This window comes from Ictalurus furcatus, chromosome 23 (assembly GCF_023375685.1).
Source record: "Ictalurus furcatus strain D&B chromosome 23, Billie_1.0, whole genome shotgun sequence".
Lineage (NCBI taxonomy): Eukaryota > Metazoa > Chordata > Actinopteri > Siluriformes > Ictaluridae > Ictalurus > Ictalurus furcatus.
This window is the reverse complement of record NC_071277.1, coordinates 750,694-767,500: the sequence shown is the minus strand read 5'-3', so window position 1 is coordinate 767,500 and position 16,807 is coordinate 750,694. Positions and strand designations below refer to the sequence as shown.

The following is a 16,807-nucleotide window of genomic DNA, read 5'->3' as shown; positions in this document are numbered from 1 at the left end:
GTTACCACTCACCATAAACTTACCATAATATTATGAAATACCGTTATGTATTTCATAATAAACATATCAAGTACTGATAGGCACAATATAATGCTGTAAGAAACAAAGTTAACAGATACAAAGAAAAGTCACAATTCAAAAGAAACTGAAATGCCTGTCACAAGTGGTCATTGTTAAATGCAAACCTTTAATGCCATTATTTGAAATATAAGGCATTATAATTGAATATGGTTCAGTAATCTTGAATGACTTTTAACATGAACATGCTGAGAGTTATTTTCTACAAACAGCTCTGACAGAGTCTTTCGTTAGAAGCCTCTGTACACTTTCCAATCCAAGGATGGACGAATGTCTAGGACAAGTAGGTTTACCAACCAAAAAAGGAGAAAAACAATCCTACTAGTAAACATAATGGTGATTCGACTCACCCTCATACTTTAACTAGAACACCATTTAGTCAATTTGTCCACATACTTGCTTTTGCTTGTTGATCTAATTTAAAAATGGAACCATCAGTGTCTAACTAGCTAGCTAGTATCTAAAAATATGAAAAACGTTGCTAGCTCATTAACACTAGCTATGACAACAGTAGCCTGTTGATCTTTAAAGATAATGACTGATTAGGTTGCCAAAATGTCAATCACTTATAGCTCTTAAGAATTAGAACAAATCGCAACCACTGAAGAAATTATTTTTCAACCTTTCGTTATGCTAGGTAACCTAATGGTCTAATTATTATTTTTCAGGTGATGTAAGGAAACATTTTGTGGCATAATCAGCATTAAATCCAACTGAATGTAATGCAGCTGCATTTTCCCTGTGTATATACAGTAATATTTATTTTACCTTAAAATCCATAAAATTAGAACTCAGGTGTTCAAGATTGGGTGCCAGTGATTAGAACCTGCTTAGGGAGTGCAGGCGTTATTTAAGCCTCTCACATCTAGTGTCTGGTGTTTCCTTTGTTATTGAGGTGTGTGGTGTCATCAAGCCAAGATCTAAAGAGTTCTGCATGGCCTTCAGAAAAAAGGTTGTGGATGCCTTTGAGTCTGGCAAGGGATTTTAAATACATCATTCCACTGTAAGGAAAATAATCTACAAATGGCACAGATTTCAAACAACTGCCAATTTGTCCTGGACTGGCTGTCTGATGCAAAAAGAAGTCTTCAAGAACCCCAAAATGTCATTACAGGATCTGCTAGTAAGTCTTCCAACTGTTTTTTATCGAAGTGCATGCTTCTACAATCAGAAAGAGATTGTACAAATTTGACCTGCATGGGAGGCGTGCCAGGAAAAAGCCTTTGCCAATGAGCATATAGGCAAAGAACAGGCCTTTTGGAATAATGTGCTCTGGTCAGATGAATCAAAGATAGAGTTGTTTGATCACAGTAACAGCAGACATGTTTGGTGCAGACCAAAGACAGCTTTTCAAGAGAAGCACCTCATACCAACTGTGAAGCACGGTGGTGGAAATGTTATGGTTTGGGGTTGCTTCACTGCCTCTGGGACTGGACAGCTTGCATTCTTTGATTCAACAATGAATTCTGCATCATATCAAAGAGTGCTTGAAGATAATGTGAGGTCATCTGTCCAAAAATTGAAGCTGAACCGAAAGTGGACCTTTCAACAGGATAATGATCCTAAACACACCAGCAAATCCACCAAGGAACGGCTCAGAAAGAAGAAACAAAGGGTTATGGAATGGCCTAGTCAAAGCCCGGATTTGAATCCCATTGAAATGTCGTGGGGGGATTTGAAACTGGCAGAACATGCAAGAAAACCCTCAAACATCTTGCAGCTGAAAGAATATTGCATGGGAGAGTGGTCAAAAATTCCAGTAAGCCGATGTCAGAGACTTGTGGACAATTCTGCAAAACACCTACAAGAAGTTATTTCTGCTAAAGGGGGCAATAGTAGCTTCTGAGGCCAAGGGTGTACTTAATTTTTCCACAGAAGACTATCACAACTATTGATATTTCTGTTGAATAAATGATTGAAAAAGCTTTTTCCCTTGGGGTTTTGTTCAAGTGCATCACCTGTATGAGCAGGCACTCTTTCAAAGATGATCAAATGTTTGCTTGTCCAAATATGTCAAAAAAGCCTTATTTTTTAACGTGACTGTACTTGTTTTTCCCTCATCCACCATAATGAAGTATTAATTCTGTCAATTCTTGCAAATAAAATGTTGATTGATGGTGTCACTGAGAGCCCAAAAATGCCCCTGCTTGCTTTGTTCCCTTAGTCTGCATTAATGTGCTTAACTAGTTAACTACCTCACCATTTGTTATCATATTATTTTAGAAACCAAATTTTAGTCCAGTCAATTAGCTTTCCAGGCAACCAAAACATGGGACTGGGCAGTATACTGGACTTTTTATCCAATGGGCTAGCTAACAGAAGGTCCAACCTTGCAATAAGTTTTCAACAGCACTGTGTCATCTTGTAAGGTGCTATAATTCTGCCTTTACACACACACAAATACACAGATACTTTCAAAGATACAACACTACTGGGAAAACATAAATGGACTATCAGGTTACACAGGCCCACTTACAACTTTGTTTCATAGTCCTTCCAGGCTTTGTCAAATGGCTTTTTCAGGTCCTCAGGAGAAAACATAAGAGAAAAAGAAAGTTATCAGTAGGCTGAAAAAGCCAGACTAATGCTTCTCCTACTGTCTTTGTGATGTTTTGGGATGGAATGCAATGCTACAATAGTCAACAGTTGAAAAGGTATTATAATTATTAAGAGAAAATACTGTATTTACAAAACCGATAAAGTAAATATATGTGAGCAATACAAATAAAATATCAGGCACAAGTGCTAACCTCCTTAAACTCATTAACGAGTAGATTGACTGAGCAGGAAAACAGAAATATACAAGTCAGTTGTCCTACAAAAAATAGCTAAGAAATATGTGCTTAGTAAAATTCTTAAGTGGAATTGAACAGTGATGTACTCTGGAAAACCCCACCCATGCCAGATGCCCCAAACAAAATGAGTCTGCTTACAGAAAGGAGGCACTGGCACTGAGAGCAGAGAGCTAGCAGTGTAATCAGGGGCCTAAAAACACTAGCAAAACCTCTCTCACACACACCTCAGAGTTATACTGGATTATGTAGACAGTGGTAGCCAATAATCCCCACGCTGCCACTCTTGGGCCCCTGAGCAAGACCCTAAATCTAAACTATGCCAAATTTGGCCAACACTCATAATATAAATAAAAATCACGCAACCCAGAACTAATATTCACATCCCTAAACCACAGCTACAGTGACTAACAGGTGATGAGGGCACACTGAAGAAGCACCACAGAAAAGTCAGGTAAAGTGGCAGAAGCTTTTTTCACTAAGTTCATGGCAAGAAATGGCACATGAAACACTGAAGGAGCTCCCCTTCTTATAATTCATACAGTAGACCTGTCATTTTAACCTATGAAAATAAAATGGAGTGACAGGTCACTGTAATTCCTCCACATTCAGCTGTCAAAAGCACTACAGAGATACAATGGACATAAAAAGTCTACACACCCCTGTTAAAATGGCAGGTTTTTGTGAGGTGAAAATTGCAACAAAGATGAATCACATGAGAACATTTCCACCTTTAAGGTAAAAATTACAACCTGACCCAAAAAAAATGATAATAATAATAATAATAAAAATAAAAAACATTTCAGAGAAAAAAAGATAAAAAATAAAAAACTTTATATAACCTGCATAATAGCTGCATAAGTGTGCACATCCCTGAACTAATACTTAGTTGAAGCACCTTTGATTTTATTACAGCACTCACACTGTTTGGGAACGTGTCCATCAGTGTGGCACATATTGACTTGGCAATATTTCCCCACTCTTTCTTTAACACTTTGTCACTCCGTGAAATTGTAAGGGCATCTCCTGTGCACAGACCGCTTCAGGCCACCCCACATCCTCTTAGTTGGATTCAGGTTTGGGCTCTGGCTAGGTCATTCAAAAACATAAATGCTCTTTTGGTTAAGCCATTCCTTTGTCGATCTGGATGTATGCTTCGGGTCGTGTAGGGTGACCAGACATCCCGCTTTGTGTTGTAATTCACAGCATTTTAGTCCTTTAGTCCCACATCCCACAACTTGAGATGAAGTTGATTGGAAATAAAGAGTTAACTGAAATTTGAACTTGGCGTGCTCGAGCGCCGAGTTTGTGAATGGAGGGCAGAGCCGGAGAAGGTGAGTGGTAAGAATTGCACATCTGCTGGGAATTATACTGCTATGTGTTGCAGTGAGCCGAGGCAAGAATAACAACGGGAGAGACGGGCACCTCTAAAGACAGACAGCCGTGTGCGTGCACGTGTCTATAAAATAAAACCGCTGAAAAGTGAAAGAATATAGAACCTTTTTTTTAGTTGAATCTGGGAAAGTGTTACATTAAGGTTTTAGTTATTTGTTTTCGTATGTTTCAACGATATTTCAGTATGTTATAAACTGAAATAGACGGAAAACATCAGTTGCATGGCTGACGAAGCAATCATCCCCAGGGGGCGTCGGCCAAATCTGACATTCATCCAATGGCTGTGACAAAAGTACTGAAGCCTGTCATCAAAGAAGTATGGTGTCTCTGTAGAACAATAAAAGGCGTTTTCCAAAAAGAGTTGGGACGGGGCAACAAAAAGTGTTACTAAAAAGAAAGAGCCGGAGGAACATTTTGCAACTAATTATGTTCATTGGCAACAGGTCAGTAACATGATTGAGTATAAAAAGAGCATCTTTATGGAAGTACAATAGTACCAAATGTCCTCAAGGCAAAATGGCATGTTGAATTACATGAATTGAATAAAAACATATCGCAGTAACAATACTTGAATTTTTCTGCCCAGCAATTTGACACAAATTGAAAAGAAAAAAAGAAAAAAAACACACAGCAATGTCAATGCCTGAATTAGTTTCCTCTGCAATTCATTGGGTTTGTATATTTTGATTGAAAACAAAATTCCAGCTGCAAAAATTCAGGTCTTAAAATGAAAAAGATGAACCTAGCAGCCTGGCATAAAGGTGGGTTGACGTTGGACGTTCGATATTAGCAGAGATGCGCAAATTAAGGGACCGTCTCTAAAGTTACATACGACATTGTTAAACACGTTTCTAACTTCAAGAGCATTCGAAGGGAATGACTTACAGTCCTATAACCAACTGTACAGTGTTCATCTAGGCGTCAGCCATAACACACACCTTTTAGATTTTTTATATTTAATTAAATAAACTGTCAAACCTTGTGATGTTTTATACCGTATGGACATATACACAAAATATACCATAGTTTACAGCTCAACAGTATCTCCATCACAAAACGCTACTATAAATGTCATCAACATAGTGATCAAAGCACATTATGTTAATATTTACTGAAAATTGCTGTAAATATAGTCGCTGCTGCTGTCTGTCCCGATTACACACATTCAAACAGGCTGACAGCGCAGATTTGTTTGGAACTATTGAGAGCTACATGAACTGTGTTGCGGTGAGATCAAAGCGTGTTGCAACTCTCTTTCAATGCCGCTGCTTAACCCTAACCATAACTGTAGTTGATTGGATCATCGAATTTGGATGATGGAACAATACTTATCCGGTCTGAAGACGCCCACTGATTGGGAAATGCCCATTTATGTTCCGCAGTGACCTATACTTACATCAAAGGGCTGTTTTTCTCCACTCAATTTATTTGTGCAGTAATGTTTCTCTTTGTTGCATTGTTTGATAGAAGAGACATAAACATAAATAAATACAAACGGGCCAAGTGCATATGTTTCTTATTCATTTAGATACGCATCAAAACGGTAGGCCTTTGGGTGTCAGAAATATGTTCGACACTGTCCCACACAAACTTACTACGTGTCCCACATTTGGTCTGTTTGCATCTGGTCACCCGATTGTCACGCTGTGAAGGTGAAATTCACCTGAAAGTTCTGCACTAAAATCGACTGGTATTTGTAGCTATTCATGAGTCCCTCCACCTTGATAAAAGCCCCAGTTCTTGCCACCATGCTTCACCTTTGGTGTTCTTTTGGTGATGTGCATGTGTTTTTGTTTTTGTTTTTTTTGCACCAAACATACCATTGGAATTTATGGAATAATTATACCTTTTGGAATTGCTCTCATCAGACCATAACATATTTTGCCATATGGTTTGGGGTGATTTTGAAATTGTTGTTACATGCATGTAATCAGGACTTGTCAGATATTCCTGTAGCTCCTTTAATGTTGCTGTATGTCACTTGGCAGCCTCCCGGGTAAGTTCTTGTCTTGTCCTTTTGTAAATTTGAGGGACATCCCGTTCTTGGTTCATTTTGAACACAGCCACACTCCCAATTATAAAAGGGTTGTGACATGATTTATCTTGGTTTCATTATCATCATCTTTTTTTTTTTTTTTTTTTTTTACATCATAAAAACATTTTAACAGGGGTGTGTAGACTTTATATATCCACTGTATTCTGCACTGCATCCATCACTCTGTTCTGGTTGAGTGCTTGAATGGGAATTTGAAAACCAACCTTTGGTCATTTGTAAAATCACCCAGTGCATACAAGTGTCCAGACTGATGGCTTAATAGCTCTGTCAAGAAAGTATGTATTATGTGCGTTGGCCTGGGGAAACCCTCCACATTTGACCGTGAATGATGTCAAAAACTTTTGTGAAACATGGATTGCAAACTTTAATAATTATCTCAAATTCAAGTGAGTTGTTTTGTTTTTTTTGTTTTTTTTAATTCATAGCTGCAACTTGGAATTCTGAGTAAATTTGAGGGGTAATTATAGAGTACTAATGATAATGCCTTTAATATGCTACATCATACTAAAAGCCAGGCTCAGTTTAATAGTTTAAATTAAACTGTTTACATGCAGATGTTTACACATTAACAGTAAGGTGTTTATGTCTTCAGTCTCTTGGTCTGCCTGCCAGAAACACTTTCCTTCCCCCTTCAACCCCATCTCTATGTATTTTCCCCATCACTGCTGCTCACGCCTTCAGGACCTGCTTTATGAGTATTATTTTGTGCAAGTTTGCATTTGGTGTGTATTTGTGTGTGTGTGTCAGTCTATAAATCTCACCCCCTTTACGCCTTTCAGATCTCCTTTCAGCAGAGAATCCAGTGTGAAGATCACATTATGATTCAGGTTCTGGAGCTGTACAGAGAAAGACACTAAATTAATGTTTCAATGCACTGCTTAATCCAGGGGTTCCCAAACATTTTGGGCAAATTACCCCAAATAGACATTACACATTTTCCGTGACACCAAGCCGTACCCACCCGACAATTTTTTTTTATTCCTAACGTATAATATAGGTCTACTGTAACATGAGCTTTTAATGATGCGTTTGTTACATACGTATGTGTAACACAAGCAGGCTTGGGGAGTAACAGAATACATGTAATGGCGTTATATGATCAGGATACAAAAAACTGGTAACTGTAATCCGTTACAGGTACATCAGAAAACAAAGTAATCAGATTACAGGTACATTTACTAAAAAATGCGAATACTACCAGGATTACAATTTTTTGTCATAATATAATTTGACATAACACAATATAGACAGTCGCTCGATTATAGTTCTGGTTCTCTCTTGCCAGTCGTGACTCACATGAGCAACTTCCTGGTGAATGCACAAATAAATTTTGCGCAAAGTCAATTTGGTAGAAATGAACACAAATTGTTCTCTGAAATGCTTTTGTTAGGGTGACCGTACGTCTTCATTTTACCCGGACACGGGTGTTTAAAAATCAAACTCTAACCATAATAGTAAACCCAGTTAGTGCTGGTACTCAATAACAGTTGGGAATAGTACACAAGTATGTCATTTGATACACAATAGAAGTATATTTATTGGAGGTAGATGGATGGGGAAATTTGCCCATTTTTTTTACTGAACTACACTACTGCAGCATGTCATTAAAGTGAAAAAAAAAAATAAAATGAACATGTACCCTATTCATTTAAATGTGGTTTGTGTGAATGTGAACCCCAGTAACGTCTCAAAATATTAGCACAAAATCCGACTGTGATATTTCTAATATTATTCTGTAAAATAAACGAATTAAAGCGAAGAGGAGATTGAGAGTTTCTGTAGCAAACCCCTTTCGTGGTGGGGTCACAGCCTCTAGTTTGGGAACCCCTGTATTAAATGGACTGACCCACAGTAAGCCCTACTGACACCTTAAGTGATGCAGTCTTCATCTTCATCAGAATCTTGAGCTGTTCCTATTCACAGTACTGTGTGAGCTACTAGAAGCTGAGTGACATGCCTCAAATAATGGCCCAGAACAACCCGCTGTGAGGGTCTGAATTTCAAACAGGCAAAATGAGCACAGTCACATCAAAACGTTAATACCTGAATGAAAAAGAGAAGAAAAAGAACAGCAGGGGGAAATGAACCTGTGGAATAATTTTACAGGCCTAGTTACATCTCCATTCAGAGCTAGCTCACTCTGCAGGGCCTAAATCTGTCATTCACAAACTGCTTCTCACAGGCTGCTGTGTGTGTGTGTGTGTGTGTGTGTGTGTGTGTGCGTGTGCGTGTGTGTGCGTGTGTGAAAGAGAAAGAGAAATAACAACAGGATGTGTGTGCAAATGGGTTTATAGAGGCTTATTGAAAGCATTTCTAAAGTCTTTTTGATTGATTCATCTGTCTTATGGAACAGAAAAGCTTCAACTTGAACCAACACTTCAACTGATACCAGCTCTGTGAGTAGAGGCACTCATCTCCAACAAATGTGGATCCTGTCTGCTACACATTGCACATTTACGTGTCTATTTATTGTTCATGTGCAATATATACTCTTCAGAACAAAGTATTTATACAGTATTGATACTCTTTACACATACACGGGGAACAGGAAAAAACACAAATATTTTTCTTCATAAAAACTGTCGCTCTATTCCACACCCTCAGCACTTATATTATGGCGTGAACTTGACTAAGGCTGCAGAAAAGTATTATTCGTGTCATCAAATAAACTGTCAACTATTTTCTTCATAAGCAAACACCCTGATCTCCTGTAATCGCCAGATATGTAGGCCTAATTCAGAGAAGTAGTGGACTAGCTGTCTTTTCCTTTGGTAAAGCAAAAATGAATAAATGCAGTCCACAATTATTTTTTACATTTAAGCATAATTTCCAAGTGTAATCCTCCGGACTGGAGAATCTGTTAAATCTAGTCTGAAATATTCCATTTTGACTGCTTTTTGTTATCATCTGCGTGCATTTCTTTAGTGCCTGCCTCGCTGTTTCTTTCTAGCGCCCGGACTAGTAAACATCCCCACGGCAGCCTCTAGCGAACGTATTAATCTAATCAAACTAGTCTGTACAACCTCAAACATATATTTAAAAACCTTTAAATCAGTACAATAAATATCCCCAAATAGTGCAGTCAGCTAAAGAGTTTATTAGTCCTTCTTTCACCCACAGTCTTCTCAGAGCTGGTTGTTAGTGTTAATCAATAGAACACACAATAATACACTGGAATGTATTACCCGAAAGCTCTTAGAAGCTAAAGCTATTACAAAATTACTAGCTTTAGTTTATGGGCCTTCAACGCCTAGAAGAACACTGGTGTTTCTGGGCAGAATTTAAGTTTGACACGCTGTTTTATGATGCGTGATTTCTGTCTGCGATAGCAAAACCCTGGGGGAAAAACTGTTTAACACTGTAGACTTCGTAAGACTTTGCACAAAACTGGATAAGCATTTGAGGGACACAAAAATGCCGAAAGGCCAAACTAGCAGTGTTCGCTATTAAAAACCATGTTTCAACAGACATATATTGGACATATTTATTAACCTCTGAATATATAAACTTTATGAACATTAAAATACTATTTCAAAATTGAATTAGACTTTGACAGGTCTAACTCACACACAGACCCACACACACAGACCCACACACACAGACCCACACACACAGACCCACACACACACCCACACACACAGACCCCCACACACAGACCCCCACACACAGACCCCCACACACAGACCCCCACACAGACCCACACACACAGACCCCCACACACACAGACCCCCACACACACAGACCCCCACACACACAGACCCCCACACACACAGACCCCCACACAGACCCCCATACACACAGACCCCCATACACACAGACCCCCACACACAGACCCCCACACACACAGACCCACACACACAGACCCACACACACAGACCCCCACACACAGACCCCCACACACACAGACCCACACACACAGACCCACACACACACACAGACCCACACACACACACAGACCCACACACACACAGACCCCCACACACACACCCACACACACACCCACACCCACACACAGACCCACACACACAGACCCACACACACAGACCCCCACACACAGACCCCCACACACACAGACCCCCACACACACAGACCCACACACACAGACCCACACACACACACAGACCCACACACACACAGACCCCCACACACACACCCACACACACACCCACACCCACACACAGACCCACACACACAGACCCACACACACAGACCCACACACACAGACCCACACACACAGACCCACACACACAGACCCACACACACAGACCCACACACACACAGACCCACACACACAGACCCCCACACACACAGACCCCCACACACACAGACCCCCACACACACAGACCCCCACACACACAGACCCACACACACACAGACCCACACACACAGACCCACACACACAGACCCCCACACACACAGACCCACACCCACACACAGACCCACACACAGACCCACACACACAGACCCACACACACAGACCCACACACACAGACCCACACACACACAGACCCACACACACAGACCCACACACAGACCCCCACACACACAGACCCCCACACACACAGACCCCCACACACACAGACCCCCACACACACAGACCCCCATACACACAGACCCTCACACACACAGACCCCCACACACACAGACCCCCACACACACAGACCCCCACACACACAGACCCCCACACACAGACCCACACACACAGACCCCCACACACAGACCCCCACACACACAGACCCCCACACACAGACCCCCACACACAGACCCCCACACACAGACCCACACACAGACCCACACTCAGACCCACACACACACCCACACTCAGACCCACACACGCACACCCACACCCAGACCCACACGCAGACCCACACACACAGACCCACACACACAGACCCACACACACACACCCACACACACACCCACACACACACCCACACAGACCCCCACACACAGACCCCCACACACAGACCCCCACACACAGACCCCCACACACAGACCCCCACACAGACCCCCACACACAGACCCCCACACACAGACCCCCACACACAGACCCCCACACACAGACCCACACACACAGACCCACACACACACACCCACACACAGACCCCCACACACAGACCCACACACACAGACCCACACACACAGACCCACACACACACCCACACATAGACCCACACACAGACCCCCCCACACAGACCCCCACACAGACCCCCACACACACACCCACACACAGACCCCCACACACAGACCCCCACACAGACCCACACACAGACCCACACACACAGACCCACACACACAGACCCACACACACACCCACACATAGACCCACACACAGACCCACACACAGACCCACACACAGACCCACACACACAGACCCACACACACAGACCCACACACACAGACCCACACACAGACCCACACACACAGACCCACACACAGACCCACACACAGACGAGCACAAAAACACCCTCTAAGAAGTGAAATAAAATGTTGCCTTAAATGTTGAGTGTCTGTTTGAGAGTGTGTCTGTTTGAGAGTGTGTCTGTAGTGGTGTGGGTGAGATGGCTGCTGAGCACTGACATGTTTTCACAGTGAGTTTTAGAAAGGGCGAAGCTTTACACACCAGCTATGTTTCTAACCAATTATAAACCAGATAGAAGAGTAAGAGACCAAACAAGGACATACAGAAAGATAGAGAGATGACAGAAGGAGATTGTAGGTGTGAAAAGATTTTTTTTTTCTTCATTCAGACACCAGATGAGAGATGACACGTAGAAGCACATGACTCCACTTCTGTAGACCCTGCTTGCATGTATTGTGTGTGTGTGAGAGAGAGAGAGAGAGAGAGAGAGAGAGAGAGAGAGAGTGAGAAAGAGAGAGAATGTGTGTGTGTATGAACAAGAGGAGAAGTAGTTGCCGATGTGTCTCTTACTCATTATATTTCTGACACTTCTCCTCAATGCTACTGCCAGGAAGTGAGAGCGATTGCACCCCCACTCACAAGTACACAATCATACACACATTTTTGTGCTCAGCATGCAAGCAGGTTCCAACACCAACGCAGAGCAACCTGTGTACAACAGTCTGAAGCGCTCATCCAGCAGCAATACAGCCTACACTACATCCATACTGTGTGCCGAAATTAAACACGCCCCTGAGATGTTCTGCTCAGGTGCATGTTTAATTTCTGCACGCGGTATTCCAAATTTCAATTAGTACTATATAAAAAGTAAATCCCAGACAAAACGTTTCCTGACCAAGAAAGCTAGACAGAAAATCAGATCACTAGCGTACGGAACCTGAAGCGATGTAAAAGCTCACCAGGTTTTTGAGCAGGGACGAGAGCTCCTTTGTCAGAGTGGAGAACTTAACAAAGGCTGTTCCCAGGTCAGGGTTGTCTTGGCTGATGAAGTTACCCCCAAACTTGTCCAGTGCCTGAGCATATGTCTCCTCATTCTGAAGGTGTTCTAGACAGACACACACAAGGTTATATTCACATATTCAAAGCGAGGGGTGTTACAATGTGATAACTAGTCTAAAAATAAATAAATAAAATAAAAATCACAGTATCACAGTGTTAATCAACCATTTAATAACACAAGCTAATGGTAAAAATGAAAGAAAAAAAGCATTTGCACATTCTTGAATATATACTGTATAACAAAAATAAACAACTTCCCTAATTCTTCTTTCTTAGAAAGATCTCACTAGTGCAGCGATGTGCAGCTCTGCTCAGTCAAAAACCGGTTCTACATCACGATAGCGGTTTTAAATCGCTCAGGACTGCCCGTGCGGGCATGCACATTTTACTGTTCAATTTGCAGCAATTCGGGGGCAGCAACTGCCTGAACGGTGGGTTCATTATTATTCTTAATGAAAAACACAACAACAAAAGAGTACAATGACAAACTTGCTTATATTAAACCAAACTGTCCGCCATCTCCCTGTCAGTCAGCTCGCCTCACTCTCGTCACGTGATAAACGAAATCTGATCTGTGCTGCGACTCGGACTCATTCGGATCATGCTGAATTGAGCAGACGCGTTCAGTTTTTTTTTAATTGTAGCGTCCGTTCTCTAACTGAACTAGATTATTTTTATTATTATAATTATTATTACAAGTGATGTAATCGGTGTGCGGCCTGAACACTGGAACACTGGAACACAGACTATCACAGCAAGCCTAGTGCAGAGGTTTGGTTTTTTTTTCCATTTGGAGATAACGGCTCTCACTGTGGTTCTTTGGAGTCCCAGAGCCTTTGTAACACTTCACACACTGATGCATTTCCATCACCTTCTTCCTCATCATTTCTGGAATTTCAGCATAGTGTGCTACTGGGTAAGACCTTTTAGCCAACTTCATGCTGTTGAGAAAGTTCTGTTTAAGTGGTGATTTGATTGAACAGGGCTGGCAGTAATCAGGCCTTGCTGTGTCTAGTCCAGCTGAACCCCATCATGAGTGCAGTAACTTAGATTTGGGGAACTGGTAACTATGGGGGCAAATACATTTTCACACAAGCCCAGTTGATATTGAACTTTTTTTGGTGAAATAAACAACATTGTTTAAAAACTGTGTTTTGTGTTTACTCAAGTTGCCTTTGTTTTATCTTAGACTTTGTTTTAATTTCTGAAACAATTTGATACGGAATGTACACAAAAACAGAAGAAATCAGGATAGGGTAAATACTTTATAATAAAAAAAATTTAAAACTGTACCTTAACAAATTCTAGTTATGTTTAGAGTTGTGTAACTTCTGTGAAACAAGTTCCTGTTATCACTTAAAGGGATAGTTCACCCAGATCTATGCGGAAGTGAAGATATTTTGTGAATAAAGACTTAATTTTAGGTTTTTTTGCGCAACATAAACCTGGGATTTAACCACTGGATTCACATGGATTCCTTTTACGATGCCGCTGGATATATGGACAGTAAATGGAGGGACAGAAATCTCTCAGGTTTCATTAAAAATGTCTAGGTTTGTGTTCTGAAGATGAACGACAGTCTTATGGGTTTGGAACGACAAGAGGGTGAATAATTGATGACAGAATTTTTATTTTTGGGTGAACACTCCCTTTAAGTTACATAACAGCTACAAACAGTCATTCCCTCTCTTCGGCTTCTCTTTTTTCCTCTCTCTTGAATTTAATACAAAAAAAGAAACCAAAAAGTCTTCCAGATGCTCCTGTTTCAGTTAAATTAAAGGAACAGATTTGCCTCTGACTGTTATAAAGCACGGACACTGGGGACTCTGTCCATGAATGTTAAGTAGATGTATCTTAACAAAAAAACATTACCACATGATCAGATGTTTTACTTTACTAAACAATAAAAAAATGTATCCATTTATTATTAGTCCTAGATTATGTGGAGTGTCCGCTGTACAAGTCTCAGATATGAATAAGCTGTTACTATAGAAACAATAACACGTTAGAAAATGTGCATGAACCTATCATTCATGTTACAGCTGGAACTACCTGTGCTGTTAAATAAAAATAATGACACCTTCTGACTACTCAGATTCAGGAATTCATACACCACTGGAAAGCTGGTATAAAGCAATTCAACAACGTTGTGATGTAATGTTAGGTACAATTCTGAAATCATGATTATCCAATCATCATACATCATGTATAGTTCAAACAATTCTGAAACGTGATCTAGGGTCATATGTGCTCGCACTTCCTGGTGTCAGTGTCATAACGAAGAATCTGACACAAGGCCCATAGAGCCTGCGCGCAGTGATATTCTTGAAGTTCTTCCATGTGAAGTGCTCTTCAAGGGAAACTGCACTTGTTCAGCCATGCAGCTAGTTTGTTAACAGTATGGAGTATTTTCATTTAGCTGGAATGAAGTGGAAATCCCCACAAACGATCGTCAGAGATACTCTATTTCTATAAGTAACCTCTATCAGATGAGCTTTCACAGTTGTTGACATTGCATAATGGAACAAATCTAAATACTCAAATCAAGTCTGACTAATGACCTCATGGTAGCAGGTACTAAACAGGAAATGCACACCGACTCAAGAAACACTGTCAGTAATTCTCCAACATTCTCTATTAAAGCATAATGATGCATCTTCATTAGTACACAGTGTGTGTGTGTGTGTGTGTGTGTGTGTGTGTATATGTGTGAGAGCGTGTGGGTGTGAGAGAGAGAGAGAGAGAGAGACACAGGAGAGATAAAAACTATTTTTAATAAAAGAGTGGGTGTGTGGGGGGGGGTCAGAAGAGTTGGCACGATGTTGGAAATACTTCAAAATACACCAAAATCTACTTTTATTGTTTTAAAGATTTTAAAAGAACATGAGCTTCATTAAGTACATTTATTCTTACAGCCTCATTACAAATGCCTCAAGACCCAATTACAAGCCAAGAACAGTTATGATTCCAGTGTTTATATGCAGCACTACAACACACACACCAACCAGTTACAGAACCTTTCATTTACACCGTTTCACTTCTTTTTCAGCTCTGTACTAAATGCTGTCCTCGCCTCTGCAACCGACGCTAGGGATTTTCATTTCCTTTTCATGCATACACACCAAGGTTTATAGCAATTTGTAGTTTTAACATATAGTATGTTCTCGTTCATCAGAAATTCAGTAAAATTTTATTTGTATAGCGCTTTTAACAATGGACATTGTCTCAAAGCAGCTTTACAGAAACAAACACAGGATACAGATTTGAAGTCTGTGAATTTATCCCTATCGAGCAAGCCAGTGGTGATGGTGACAAGGAAAAACTCCCTAAGATGAAATAAGGAAGAAACCTTGAAAGGAACCAGAAATTAATATTTCAGCACAGTCAAAGCCTTGCCTAATGTATGTAGCTATTTAATATGTGAGGAGAGAGTTTCATCGTGATGACACCCAAAACTTGCACTTCAAACCCCCTCACATCAACTCTCTTCCAGGTTTCTCACATACATTCAGGCGTGTTTATTTATTGTGTGTACATAAGTGTGTGGAGTTACAGGCAGATTTATGAGGAAAAACATTTAATATGTTAAATCCTTCTGTGTCCCTTCATGTGTGGGATTTTCTTTACCTTGGCCAGAGCTGTAGATGGATTTGACAGACTTCTTAACTTTCTGCAGTGAAGTCCTGTCCTGATCCAAGGCCTGGCAACAAAGAATATAGAGTTGTAAATGTGCAAGACATATATTGACACAATCATTTGAAAAAATAAGTACACCACATGGAAATTATTGTTGTTGTTTTTTTTACATATTTGGACAAGCAAACATTTGATCCTCTTTGAAACAGTGCCTATTAATGAAGTCCATACAATCCATCAAATGACACATAAAACTGACCATTTGTAGTAACTTTCACAATTTAAATGAACAAAAAAAACAGATCAGTCACATGGGAAACAATAAGTACAATATGTACATAAGCACATTTATCATATCTTCAAATCCATAAAATTAGAATCAGGTGTTGAAGATTGTGTGTCAGTGATCAGAACCTGCTTAGGGAGTGC

At 40.6% G+C, this 16,807-nt stretch overlaps 1 protein-coding gene across 6 annotated transcripts in view; it reads right to left on the bottom strand.

Annotated features, from left to right (window-relative positions):
• asap1b (ArfGAP with SH3 domain, ankyrin repeat and PH domain 1b) overlaps positions 1-16,807 on the bottom strand; it is an 89,808-nt gene that overhangs the window by 38,272 nt on the left and 34,729 nt on the right. For 5 of the 6 annotated variants that reach the window (XM_053611583.1, XM_053611580.1, XM_053611584.1 and 2 more), the window contains 4 exons: positions 16,370-16,442; positions 12,643-12,788; positions 7,083-7,157; positions 2,555-2,604 (listed from right to left, as the gene is read on the bottom strand). In XM_053611583.1, coding sequence (XP_053467558.1) covers positions 2,555-2,604; positions 7,083-7,157; positions 12,643-12,788; positions 16,370-16,442 — 344 coding nt within the window. Of the gene's footprint in view, positions 1-2,554; positions 2,605-7,082; positions 7,158-12,642; positions 12,789-16,369; positions 16,443-16,807 lie in introns of those variants that run through there. The other variant, XM_053611585.1, reaches the window with a different exon arrangement.